The 14,751-nt window shown below is 41.7% G+C and overlaps 1 protein-coding gene across 30 annotated transcripts in view; it reads right to left on the bottom strand.

Annotated features, from left to right (window-relative positions):
* Positions 1-14,751, bottom strand: part of TENM3 (teneurin transmembrane protein 3) — a 1,288,912-nt gene that overhangs the window by 164,667 nt on the left and 1,109,494 nt on the right. For 21 of the 30 annotated variants that reach the window (XM_079991304.1, XM_079991293.1, XM_079991322.1 and 18 more), the window contains one exon: positions 2,491-2,700. The exons of the other annotated variants lie outside the window; for them this stretch is intronic. In XM_079991304.1, coding sequence (XP_079847430.1) covers positions 2,491-2,700 — 210 coding nt within the window. The remainder of the gene's footprint in view (positions 1-2,490; positions 2,701-14,751) is intronic. 30 annotated transcript variants of the gene reach the window in all.

The following is a 14,751-nucleotide window of genomic DNA, read 5'->3' as shown; positions in this document are numbered from 1 at the left end:
TATCCAGCCTTTCAAAGATTTCCATGTGTATCAACCCCTTCATCTTCATGGTTAGTTTTTTTATACTTTATTGAATACTTTTAAATTGATTTTTTTTATATCCCCTCTTCCTCTTAAAGGAACCTGGGGCAGCAAAAGTATCTAATAAAAATGCAATTAAAGATAAAATGAAAACATATTTTAAACATTTAAAAACTGTTAAAAACACTTAGAAATTGCTTTGTGGCTACATATTATATTTTGAATTACAAATCATTTCATTTGTATACTTTGAAATTTTTCTTTCTGTTTACTATTCTTACTCATTAAAACAATAAAAAAAATCAAAAGCATAGAAATGGTGAAGTGCAATAAAATATGCAACCATTTAAGGAAAAATGGCTGCTTTTTATACCATGATTCCCATTTTTACATACCATTGTAAGAGTCTGCTTGACAGCCACATGACATGGAAACCTTAGCCCTGTTGAGACATTCAGCCTTATTAGCCTTAAGGCTGAATACAGAGCCAAGACTGTACATGCCAGTCCAACGCTTCCTGCAAGTTAGGTGCACCCACTGCACCATCCAAATTTCACATGCCTCTCACTAATATCCGAAGGGGACACCTAAGTATATTCATCCTAACTTGCTTAGAAGTTGCCTCATGATCAGGAACCTTGATAACACAATGAACTTGGGGACAGGAGGGGTACCTTCATCATTTCCTCAAAAAGGTTCTCCTTTTTTGTATGTTGGGAACATTTTCTCATAACACAGTATAATAGGATACCTAGGGCCTACTTCAAATTAGCTGCTTAAAAACTTACACCCATAATAAATATGGAAATGTGGGTGCTTAAACTCACTATTACCACACCTCTATTTGAAACCCTAGTGTGGAGTCTCTAGTGTGGAGTACAGCATGCCAGAACATACACTGCTGTCCCACAAAAATATCATATCCCACCTGAATCAACTATTAGCCCTGCCAATGGCAGCAGGGAGGAGATGATTGTTGCTGTCATTAGAGATGAAAAGATATATAAAATATTTCTTTGAAGTTAATTTCCTATCTGAATATTAACTGATTTTTAGTTGGGTAGTTATGTAAATTTCAAGATATCAAAAAGGATGTGAATCTGTCACTAATATTGCACACACACAGTTTTCACACTCGAAAAATGCTCAAACTCACACTCTGCAAAGGTCAACTTGTACAATGTGCTCCTTAGGAAAAATAGGACCTGGGAATTATCAGCTGCCTACCAATCATGAGCCCCGTTTGTCCTTCTCTGTGCTTTACTTTTCCTGAAATGCCCCTAAACATATCAATGAGGCCTATCTCACTACCGGGCAATAATTATATTATTCTTATTCTTATTAAAAACACAAACCCTCATAATTGCCAAGCAAGCATTTAACTGCTGCCAAGCAAATAAATTCATAATGCAAGGCAAAAAATGTGCGAAATATTTGGTCTTAGAAGGTTGGCTACATAAATAATTTATATATTTGCACAGTGAAGCAGCTGTGTCAGGAGGCAGCTACTGGGCTGGGAAGCAATGGCAAGGTATTGGAGGTCAGCGGTGTATGCCAGGCAGCTTACCCTGCCACTCTGCGCTAACCCTGTTGCCTTCACGTGTTCATGGAGGATAGATACATGGGTGGCGCTGTGGTCTAAACCACTAAGCCTCTTGGGCTTGTTGATCAGAAGATCAGCAGTTTGAATCAACTCAACAGGGTGAGCTCCCGCTGCTCTGTTCCAGCTCCTGCCAACCTTGCAGTTCAGAAGCATACCAGTCAGGGCAAGTAGATAAATAGGTACCACTATGGCAGAAAGGTAAACAGCATTTCCATGTGCTCTGGCTTCCGTCATGGTGTTCCATTGAGCCAGAAGCAGTTTAGTCATGCTGGACACATGACCCAGAAAGCTGTCTGTGGACAAATGCTGGCTCCCTTGGCCTAAAGCAAGTTGAAGGCTGCACCCCATAGTTGCCATTGACTGGACTTAACTGTTCAGGGGTCCTTTACCTTTTACCATGGACGATGCTGTTCCACTGGCAGCACTGGACTTTTGTAAATGTCAGCAAAATGTCTTGGGATTATTACGTATTATCTGTGAGCTTACGAAGTCAATTTGGTACAGGCAACTAGAGTATATTTTTACAGCAAAGCTGAGCTAAATGGCATACAACTGGAAAAGAAACATCTACAAAGCTAGGCAGGTATTGACTGCAATTATGTACAATTAAGAATCAATGTTTCCTATATAATGAAAACGCTACTACATCTCAATTAAATTAGGACTTTTTCATTAAATATGTAAGTAAATAAACAACAAAAAGTGATTCTGTCTTCTTATTTTTGCTTGGTTTCAACAAAGTAAATCTACTTGTGCTTTCACATATGCACTCAAACAAGTTCGCTAATATTTCATTAGAATGAAGAAACAGGATGAAAAAAACCAAAAAGTGCACTTAAACTATGGACAAGATGTACTGATCTTACCATGACCTGAGGCAAAAACTGAAACAGGACCGGTCTGTACTAGATAAGAGCTGGCAGTATAGTCCTCATCAGTGTCAGAGTCCTGAACTGGCTGGATAGCACTAGTACTTAGCAACCATCTCTGGTTGTCATGGAGATTAGGTGATGGAGGAGGGGAATGTAAATGTTCAATAACGGATTGACTAGATGAAGAGGATGGCATGGGAGGACCTAAGGAAAAAAATAAAAATATTTTTTTAAAAAAATAAATGGTTAGGGTTGTATGAGTGACAGATCAAAAAATACTGTTTACATCCTTCAAATTATATCTATTTATAAAAGTTTAATAAATCATGGTCAAACAAAATGATAGCACATAATGAAAATGTTCATTTGAAATTCATGATGCTATGGATAGCTTCTGGTATTGACATTGTATATATGATGCTTGTTTTCCTGAACAACTTAGTTTTTAGAACCTAGTTGTATATAATAGCAGAACCGGATAATTTAATTATTCAGTTTCACTTTATTTTAATATTAATTTAGAGTTTTAAAACATCTCTGACTGCAAACTCAATGGTTCTGCTCTGGTTTCAGAGACTAAGAATTTGCATAGCCCACTTGCTTTAATCTATTTCTTCTTTATTGTGTCTGTAGAACAGAACAGAGCACTTTAGAATCTGTAATCCTGTACTGGACAAACATCAGTATGTTTTACAAATAGACTGCAAGACAGGAAATGACAGGAAGTGAATATGGATTTTATACTAGCAATAGAATACTTTTTCTTTCCAATATAATAATTTTTGAATGGGGGGAGCACCTATACATTTGACAAATCATTTTGCTCAGACTCTTATCTCCTGCATAGACAATGATATTTCCCCCCTTTAGGCATGAAGAGACTGGCCTAGATTTAAGAAACCTAGAGATCCATTTTCACAAAATTCCATGTTGCTAACATGCACGAATAATTTTTCAGATTTCATTGCATAGATAACAATTGATAACTATACACTGATCCAAGCTGAAATCCCACCTTACACATGGACTCATTGATCACGTATTCAAATGTCTTACTTATCAAAGCATGTAATTACAAGTAGGTAGCCATGTTGGTCTGCCGTAGTCAAAACAAAAGAAAAAAAATTCCTTCCAGTAGCACCTTAGAGACCAACTAAGTTTGTTACTGGTATGAGCTTTTGTGTGCATGCACACATCTTCAGTATCTGAATAACAAGCTTAGTTGGTCTCTAAGGTGCTACTGGAAGGATTTTTTAAATTTTGTTTTATCAAAGCATGGTTTAGTGTGACATGAATGAACCGTAGCAAGCCTTGGGATCACATGCTTCCCTGTCTCCTCCCCCCTCTGTGGCTGCAAGGAGTTTGGAGGCTTCTATTTTAAGTCACCCAGAGTGACATGTTATCTGGAACTATGGTTAATATTAACTATGGCTAGTTCAAATAAGCCAACTAGACAAACCACAGTTTAAAGTTGTGTTTTATACTAATTAGAGCAACGTCAACCACAGTTTGTAAGTCCAGATGGCATGACAAATCATAGTTAACCAGAAGTGGAAATGAAAGCTTCCAATGTCCTCCTTGCAGATGTATGGAAAGAGGGGAGGAGTATGTGAAGTTTGATCATGTCCATTAGAAGATTTTGGAAGTGTCACTCTTGTATTCAATGTCCCATCTTATAAAATGGAACAGTGGCCATCTACCATATTGTCTTAGCCTTAGGAGATGACAGAAGTAAATCTAAGTATGTGTGTATATGCAAACTATAAAGTTACACTTCAAAAAGTTCATAAAATGTTTTCTGTTAAAACAGGCTCATATGCAGCTGAGCCAGAAAAAAAAATGCATAGGTAATAAATTATACCATAAAATGGCCAGATTTCAGGCATTCTCTTCTCTCTATAACACAATGGCTATGTAATAAGTGACTTTTAATTATGAATCCATTTTATATTATAGACCCCCTGTATGCTATCCAACCTGCATAACTTGGCACTGGCATTTATCTCTCTGCTGGATACTAGAGCCTTCTGCAGTCAACCTGTGGTGACAGTTATCTCTTAATTAAAACTCTACATGCAAATAGCATTACTGAAAAGTGCTGTAGCAGAGCGCACACAAAGCACTATTATTTGTAACGGCACAGGCCTTGTTATCTTCAGTTTTAATACTGGGCACCAGTGTACTTAGTGTGAAGTTCTCCCTCTGGGAAATATGCTTAACAAATTCTTATTACTTAAGATAGTAATAGATATTTCCATAGTCGTGACACATTAGTTTTTTAACAAATTTTTTTTACAATGCTCCTTCTTTAAAAGCAATTTTTATGCAACATCTTTTTTTAAAAAAACACTTCAAAAACCAACAAAAACCAACAACATAGTGGATGATGACCCATTTACCCTTGCATCAAGAAGCATGCTTTTGAGTTTCAGACTCCTCCGAATTCTAATGAACTGTCAGCTATATCTCAAGATACAAATCTGAGAAGAAATGATATATTCCCTTAAATGGAGCATTCAAAGGTGTCATTTATAAAGAAAAAGGGTGATTACTTAGGTGTTCATTTGAACTCAAAAGTAATTCTTACAGAGCAGAAGCAGCTGAAGTTCATAAAACACGAGCTGAGGTTCTACCATTGTCATCTTTTCCTTCAAAACACCCCCCAATCATTTCTCTATGCTTATTATGCTCCCCCGCCCTGGGGAATTCCCACACAAAGCCTTTGCTTCTTCTTCATCATTACAAGCTTCCAGCACAGTTCACTTACTGCTTCTTTCCTAGACTCAGTTTACCATCACAACAGAACCCGCCCTTCACATCATTGTTTATATTTTGCTGCTTATTCATCCTCTTCTTTGGTTTCCTTGATTCTACTTCATGTCTGGAAGCAGGGCTTGGTACAGAACATGCCTCTGTTGTTATCGCAGCATATATGCTCAGAATGTGAACTGAAATTGCCCGATATTTCTATGTGGCCACCAGATGTCTACTCCCTTTTGAAAAGAACAAGAACATTTTGCTTAGAGGTGTCATAAAGGCCACACTCTTCAAAGCATCTACCCAAAGCAGGAGTAGATGCTGGCTTATTAGACTGAAAGGGGCACTCTCTCACCAGGTTCAGGCAACCCCCAGCCTGCCCATTTCCTTCCTGCCAGACTCCTTACTTACCACCAGTCTAGAGGTTGGCACTGGCTATTGGCGCTCTCCTTAGCAGGCAATTCTTCCCTATAAAGAGTTAGAGGCATAGGAGACTTAAAGATATAAGAGGTTTTAAGGGGAGCTGTAGTCTTTGCCCACGATGAAGCAGTAGAAGGAAAATGAGATGTTGGCGGAGAAAGAAAGGCTGTCAAGCTTGGTGAATGGATTTTAGCCCCTCAGGCTGCTCTGGCTCTGGGCCTTGCTCTCTGCCTAAGAAGAGCTGGCACATGTTAAGTACTAAGGAAATGTGCTGCAGTAGTTAAGAGTTCTTAGTGTCATTACGCAAGAGGAGGAAAGAACAAAACCAGAATTAGCTGGCTTTGGCAACAATTCACCTCTTCCCTCTGGCCTACCAGTACCACTGGACACAGGCTGCCACTAAATATAATAATAATAATTTATTATTTATACATACCCTGCCCATCTGGCTGGCTTTCACCAGCCACTCTGGGCGGCTTCCAACAAAATATTAAAATACAATAATCTGTCAAACATTAAAAACTTCCCTAAGACAGGGCTGTCTTCAGATGTCTTCTAAAAGTCTGGTAGTTGTTTTTCTCTTTGACATCTGGTTGGATGGCATTCCACAGGACAGGAGCCACTACCGAGAAGGCCCTCTGCCTGGTTCCCTGTAACTTGGCTTCTCGCAGCGAGGGAACTGCCAGAAGCCCCTCGGCACTGGACCTCAGTGTCTGGGTGGAACGATGGGGGTGGAGATGCTCCTTCAGGTATACTGGACCGAGGCCGTTTCACAGCGGTTCTCAACCTGTGGGTCCCCAGATGTTGTTGGTCTACAACTCCCATCACCCCTGAGCTCTGGCCTTGCTAGCTAGGGGTGATGGGAGTTCACCAACATTGTAGTTCAACAACATCTGGGGACCCACAAGTTGAGAAAGGCTGGTTTAGGGCTTTAAAGGTCAGCACCAACACTTTGAATTGTGCCCGGAAATGTACTGGGAGCTAATGTAGGTCTTTGAAGACCGGTGTTTTGTGGTCTTGGTGGTTGCTCCCAGGCACCAGTCTAGCTGCCACATTCTGGATTAGTTGTAGTTTCTGGGTCACCTTCAAAGGTAGCCCCACATAGAGCGCATTGCAGTACTCCAAGCGAGAGATAACTAAAGCATGCACCACTCTGGTCCGCAGGCGGATAGACAGTCCGCAGGCGGATAGGGTCTCAGCCTGCGTACCAGATGGAGCTGGTAAACAGCTGCCCTGGACACAGAATTGACCTGTGCCTCTATAGGCAGCTGTGAGTGCAAAATGACTCCCAGGCTGCACACCTGGTCCTTCAGGGGCACAGTTACCCCATTCAAGACCAGGGAGTCCTCCACACCTGCCCACCTCCTGTCCCCCCAAAACAGTACTTCTGTCTTGTCAGGATTCAATCTGTTAGCCACCATCTATCCTCCACTGAGGAGCAGCCCAGTTAAGTTCATGGAAAAACTAGTTTTAGTGGTGTGAAATTCCTAGTTAAATTATTCAACAGTAGGAGACAGCTCAAACTGTGCAATTAAAAGAAGTCTGTGTACGAATTCCCCACAAAGAGAGAATTTTTTTTTAAAAAATGTTGTTGTAGCTATTATGGCAACAGCCGCTACCTAGCTAGTACATCATTAAAGGAGGTCAAGTTAAGCAATTTACAATCAAGTATGGCTTTCCTCCAACTTTAGCAAGTAATTTTGTGTGTGACGATCTGAGCTCTAACTAGCATACATTCAGTTAGACTAATCTGGCATACTATTCTTGCTGGGTACTTTTTTGAAAAGCTAGCAAGCATAACACATTGCTCTGTGCCAAAGCCAAAGTCTGTATAGCCAGACAGAACTCGGCATGAATCTCAAGTTAAACATAAGGGAATGTTTCAGGGAGTTGAGATTCATAAAATATTGTTTTCTTGGTGCACAGGCCAGCAAAATCCACAGTCGAAGTTCTTTTGTGAAGCTAAACTGCCTTTAAGCAATGAAGCAGTATAAAGGAGACAGCTCTTGCATCTTTAGAAAAGCTCCCAGTCCTGGAATCTGGGCAGGGACCCCCTGACTGTTTCCATTCTGAAGGGAGCCAACTCTTTTTAAAGCTTCCATGCCTAATTATGCACAGCTGCTCCTGATTAAAGCTGAAGCAGGTAGACTCAGTTTTAGGAGATGCTCTCTTAACAGAAAATCACAACGGTCCTTTAAAGTCTAACTCTCCTAAATATGAACATCTGATCATGCTTAGCTTTCCCAAATGTCTTTTCAGTTGTATACACACTCCCTTTTGGAATAGTGAAACAAAAGTGACCTGTGTCTACACAGAGGCTTCAATCTAGTGCATTGCTTAGGTCACACTGAAATCAGATTTATTTTATCCTAACAAGACTCCTGTGCTGGGCCTCAGACAAGCTCTGCGTGGGCCTGCATACAACTATCTGCATGCATGCCCTATTCGTACTTAATTGGAATAATAGAATCAACAGATTAGAAGATGGGGGAAACACAAGAACAATACCATGAACACCTACTGATATCAATGGGAAAAACTAAAGTTGCTCCACATATTGAAGTACTTCTGGGTGTGGACTTCTCGAGTCTAATTTGAATGGGGGAAAGTGGAGTAACAGCTAAATAATTCTCAAATGGGTCTCAAACCCTCCATGAGTGAGGGACTTCCCCTGCGTGCGAAGACAGGCTCTGATGGATTCAGCAGACGAGAATAATAGTGGGTTCAATGATCAAGAAGGAAGTTCCTGTAGTTGCTGTAGAGCAGGCATCCCTAAACTTGGCCCTCCAGCTGTTTTGGGACTACAATTCCCATCATCCCTGACCACTGGTCCTGTTAGCTGATGGGAGTTGTAGTCCCAAAACAGCTGGAGGGCCGAGTCTGAGAATGCCTGCTGTAGAGGCAAGTGAGGGGCAGGAGGGTATCTTTGAGAGAAGAAAAGGCTAAGGAGTAAACTCCATATACACTGCGCAGGCTTGCTCCCTGGAGATGTCACTATGGAGATGTTGACTTTGACCCTGGAAGCATACTCCATTGCCTTTAGAGCCAGACGGATGCCAACAACAACAATGCTCAAATGTGGACAGGCCCTAAGAATGTGAGAGGACCCCAGTGGGGGCAGTCTCAGTGGAGCTTTTCAGCCAGTCTGGCAAGACACAAAGGTGTCAGGACTTGACGTGGAGCTGCGTGGTGATAATCTACATTGGCAAGACACAGCACGACATGCAACAACTTAAAAGCCTGTGTACAGGAGAGCTTGGCTCTGGTCCCACGGATGTGGGGAGTGGGGGGGGGGGAGAAGACAAAGGGAGAGAAGAGAGATAGAGCACAGAGTGGCAAAGGAAGGATGTGAAGAAATACAAGACACAAAGAGAGAAGACCAAAGAGTTTCAGAACACAGGAGCAAGCAGAGGGAAATTGCCCTGCCATAGTGAGGGCTAAGGGGAGGACAGAAGGAAAGAGGAACAGGAAATATAGGTCTGGGGCTGTTAACCCCACTAGTGAGCCAGAAAGGGGAGGAAAGCATGTTAAGAGAAGGAAAGATGAATTTAAAAAACAGGGAAGGTCCTGTGATGACCAGGGGGAATTTCTAAGGATAAGAGACTACCTGGGGGTATGGAGAACTCTTGGGACCAGAGCCAGGGTGCCAGCTGACAAGGAAGAATAATCAAAGGTGTCTAGTGCATATTCGCAATCCAGACAACTTTCATAATTACTATGTGCAGATTTTAGTCATTTGGTGGATTGTCTGATTCATTATTAAGACTGGTGGCCATAATGAATTAAGGCTGTTAGGAAATAAATGCCTTTTCTTATTCATCTTATAAGGATCATCACCACCAATTAAGGAGGTAGGAGGTATAATTATTTGAGAAAGCATACTTAAATTGGCTGAAACAAATAGTTAATTGCTTTTGGCACTATCAGACTTAGTATTATATCTGGCATTCTACTGGCAATCTCAGCAGCAGCTATCCTACAAAACAATTCACACAGATCATGTATAAACTGGAACATTATTTGAGAAATAGAAAAATTACAGAAAAATTCTTAAATGTTGCCCCACATAATAGTGTTCTCACAACTAAAATGACATTTACTGGACACTGATGTTCTCATTATACTGAGTCTGTAATTTATTTCTCTGCTGGAACAGAACTTAGGAGCTAGGCCCATGTGGAGAAAATGTTCTTGCCCATAGAACAAATGGAACACCACAGGCAGGTAGCTGGAAAGCTTAAATAAAAGACCCTAATATTATCACCCAAACTTAGGACACCACTGGCTTGGCTAAGACAACACAGCAGTGCAAAAAGGGACTAGAGGCTTAAGGGTCAGATACTCAGGAAATAACAGCTCAATTCAGAAACCACTATGAAAAGTAGCATCAAATAGCAGATGCTGAATATTTTTCAGCTTGAAAGTATGGATACTAGTTTCCCCTGTGAATACAAAATGCACAGTTCACACATTCTGTTGTTAGAGGAAGCCTAATTTACATACTTTGCACAACCCAGATTGCAATCTTATACAGACCTACCTGGGAGTAGGTCTGTATATACCAGATTTCAATGTAATAATCCATTTTTGAAAGAATTCATAAATTTTTAGAGATAGTTGGAGTACAAGACCGGTTTAATGTGGGGGCAAAGGAGCAGGGAGAAGGAAAGAAATAAACTTGCTTGTAGAAAAGGCTAAGCAGGGTATCACAAAAATAATGTTGGCCTTAACTCAAGCTTAGAAGGAATCTGCCCCATTTCATTATTTCAAAATGTTATGTGTTATGAAAAAAGAAGTTGTAATGAATGTTCCTTGGAACAAGTATTACCAAAAAAATAAAATAAAGACTAGAATAGAAGTCTTTTTAAAAATCACAAAAGCAACCAATTTGTGTAATACAAACAAAACCAGTTATGCCTTATAATTCTGATCTAAACGAAAATGAAAAACACAGATGAACATGTAGACCACAACCAATTTTAGCCCAACAAGAGGGGGGGAAAACAATTCCTAGGACAGAGGAAATTATTGTTTACACAAGCCTAAAACCAGGAGTAACTAACGCTTTCACAAAACAGCTTCCAAGTACGGTACTTCAGCGTATGTTCAGGGATGAAAGAAATGCCAACTAGGCCATCCAAATCTATCAACAGACAGAGGTTATCCATCTGTTTGAAGGAGCATGAAAGCACAATCCCATCTGAACGCTGTGCAAATTCAGCAGCAACTGCTTTTAATCTAAATAGTTGAAGCAGGCAACAGAAACCCTTTAAGCCTGCAGAATTCTAGGGGGGAAATCATTGAAATGTTTAGCTTAGGATGCAGTTCATAAGAAAGCTTAGAATGAGCAAGATGAAAGAGTGTACATGTGTACAAATAAAGTGGCTAAAGGAATAGATTCGAAAACAAGCTGCTATTGATCAACAAATTGTCATTTTAATAATGCCAGCAAAATTATCTTCTTTGTCTCCCACTTGCAACAAGAGTTTTGCTTGAGTGCTATTCTGATGCACTGTACTGTGTGTGAATTGTTAAGAAAAATAATAATTTGGGTGGGTGGGTTAAACAGTTTTTTGTTCTGTTGTTACTTGATGTATTGCATTCATCAACCTTTGCATAACTGTTACTGACTCAAAAATGACAAATATCTGTACTGCTGAAGGCATTTTTATTACTCTGTACCTAGATACAATTCTTGAAAATAAATAAAAATATATCCCGCCCCCCAAAATGACCAAAAAGTGAGCAGCCCTACCTCCCACTATGGCATGCCTACTGCTCTCCAACATTTGCTATTGCCATTATATGTGGGTCTTTATGCAAACAATTATGTATAAACTAGGGTTTCTTTGTGGGTTCAAAGGGCTAACAAACACCCAGAAGAGCAGTTCTATGTGCTGGGGAAATGTGGGTACTACCTTTATTAAAAAGTGTCCTTTCCACACACAAAAAAACCACCAGTTTAAGATCCTAGCCCTGCTCCACCTTTTACGCTGCTCTCTCCTCCTCTGGGTCCTCCTGCCCGCTGGGGCATTGCCCTTTCTGGACTCTTCCGACGCTGAGTCGCTTAGCTCCTCCCCCTTCCTCCGGCGGGCTTTAGGACCCGGTTCCCAATCCTCATTCTCTGCTGTCCCGCGCTCCTGTACATTTGAACTTGCCTCTCGCGCCAGCCCAGTGACCTTTCTCTAACCGTTACACTACTTCGGTCACTGCTTCCCTCTTCCGGGACACTGGCCGGATCTGACCTCTCCTCCGTTGTCCGACTTTCTGATGGAGGCGTGGTCAGCCCTGCCTTATCTTCTCTCCCTGGTGGAGAATGCACTGGCCCCGATCCTTGGGACTCTTCCCCCCCACTCTGCTCTGGTGGGGAAGCTGGTCCTGATTTCCAGCTACTGCTCTGGGAGTCCCTGCTGCCCCCTTGTTCCTGGGGCGTTCCCCTTGGGAACCCCCTACCCCTGGCCACTGGCGCCCCCTTCTGTGAATCTTCCAATTCGCTGGAGAGGCTCATGGAATCCCTCGGTCCACTGTCCTCTTCTCCTACGCTCCCCTCGGATTCTTCCCCTTTGCTCTCCATCTCCTCTCTTCCCTGTGCCTCTGCTCCTGAGCCCCTGACAATAAGCTTAAAGGGTGCTGGCATAATTGCAACGGGGTCGTATAGATTCTTATTCCCAGGCCTACTTCAAATGCCTGAAAGATTTATGAGGCCCACTAGTCACAAAACAGAGGTGCAGACCCAGACCCAGTCTCAGAATGATGGCAGGTGGAGGCAGAGTTTGGCATAATCATGTCACAATTACTAACATCACTTTCTACTGATGCCAATTTTTGGAAATTGCTACGTTCTTTCCTGTGTTTTTTCCTTGCACCCAGAAGGAACTCTGCTTTCCTCAAGCTAAGTTTGATCTGAAAGTTTTGTGAATCCTTATCAGTTCAAACAGGATTTGCTGATCCAGAGGCTCTAAGCAGGGAAAACTTTTAAAAATATCTATATTCCCATTGCCAGTCCCATATACATCTTATTATTACCCATTTCCTGTAATTTCTTCTATTCTCTTTCCCTACTCAACTTGTACCCTATTCACCTTTCCCCAAACTGCCAGTTTCTTTCAACTCTCTTGTCTTGTCTTTTTGCATTCACTTCTTCCTCCAGTAACAGCTTTGGTTTTTTTTACAACAACAATAATCATCTCACTTTCTAATTTACTTTAACACTTCCTCTGAAAAGGGAGACCTTCCTTTCCTCTGCCCACTCCCAGCAAATTTCCCCTTTCCCAGCTATCTTTACACAGCATATAATGAGTTTCTGGTATTGGCAAGATTTGCATAATGAGCTGATTATTTCCATTATTTCCTATGGGAACATTCTAATCTGTGATTTCTCTTATCTCCCCCCCCCCGCCCAGTTTCAGCCCAAACTGCTGCAGCCAACCAGAGCAAAAGACAAATACAAGGAAAAACTGTTCCCTATCTGATCTCTCCTGCTACCTGAATGGTCCGATCTCCCTCCATTCATGGTTTCCTCTCAGAATGACTGCCAACAGCCAGTGAAACACAGACAAATCTGAACAGCCAGAGTTTGCCACTTCCTTATATCAGAATCAGCTATTCATGTAGTGAGGTTTGGGTATAATTCTTTTGTTCGGATAACTGAAATTCCAGATAACCAGCTTTCCAATAGTAGACAGCACAGCTGACATAATTACTTTTTACATACTTCCCTATTCTGCAACAACAGGACTTCCGCACATTGAAGTACAAACTATCTCAGCAAAGCTTCTATTCATTTCAGCAATAGAATTTATTTATGTTGCGTATCGTGGCTACCAATTCATTCTAAAACAGAAGTGTAGCACACATATTTCACAGAAAGTGTAAACTATATGCTAGGCTAATTGCAGAAGGGACAGAAATAGACCTACAACAGAAAATCGCAACAGTCACAAGACAAGGCCCCTTTCAGGCCAGGGGTTGTAACCAAAGCTGATGTTCCACTAGACTTCAGAGAACCTCAACTTTTTGAAAATGCCAAAAAACTAATTTTTTCAATTGACTTGCCTAAGATCCAGGACGTATGGCAGCCCTACCATCTCCTCTCCCTTGCAACCCCTCTCTACACCCTCCAGTGGGGGCCCTCCAGAGCAGATTTTGAGGGCGCTTGGGTTGAGGGAGGAGAAATTCCATTTTTGTGGAACTCCACAGAGTGCTGGATAGAACCTCAGGGCTGGGTTTGGGGTATTAAAAGTAGAAAAGAAACAGAGCTTGCTGCTACTCATAGCTAAGGATGGACTCAAATCTGGTCCTGTGCAGTCTCTGCCTAACCTTTCCCTTTGCTCCATCCAGTCTTAGTCTTGCTTCCCTTCTGAGTCAGCATCCAAATCATGCCCACTTGCTTAGGAGGTCCATATTCCGATTCTATCCTCCACTGGTGACCTTTATAAAACCCAGCTATAGTACCAGTCACCTCACAACACATGAGAATGAATTCAGTCTATCAGTTCAGCTGAATGTGGGAAAAGCCACCCATTCAGTTGTTTAAAACTTGTGGCTCACCTAAAGGACTATAAGAACAGAACCAACATCTGTGCAGCCAGGAATTGGTCAGCAGCTGCAGCAAACAGGGTTTCCCTTTAATTACAAGAGTAGCAATTTGTCTAGTTGTAGCGCACTTCTTCCACATGGAATGTGGCAATAAGCATTGCAGCCAATGGCTCCACTAGGAGCAGCAGCCCCAAACATTTTACTGCCTGAGGTGGACCATACTGCACTCCTCCCCACATACAGATGCAAACCAGACTGGCAGCTGAATCTATATTCAACACTGGTCATGGGGCAGCGTCTTCCACCGTAGGGGGTGCAAGGCTGACCACATAGTACACACAGCTGTCTACAAACACCTTATTGCTGCTACGTACGTCCAACACTTGAGGCAGCTGCCTCCCTCTGACTAAATGACAGGCCATCCTTGTCTGCCAGCATTGAACAGATACAGCAGAGGAGAGGGAAAGGGCAGGATGACTGCGAAGTACTCTTGTGTGAAAGTTCCACTTAGATATATTGTTGCACCAAGTAAATCTGTTT

This window comes from Podarcis cretensis (assembly GCF_951804945.1).
Source record: "Podarcis cretensis genome assembly, chromosome: 9".
NCBI lineage: Eukaryota > Metazoa > Chordata > Lepidosauria > Squamata > Lacertidae > Podarcis > Podarcis cretensis.
Note: the sequence above shows the minus strand (reverse complement) of the source record. Positions and strands in the feature narration are given on the sequence as shown.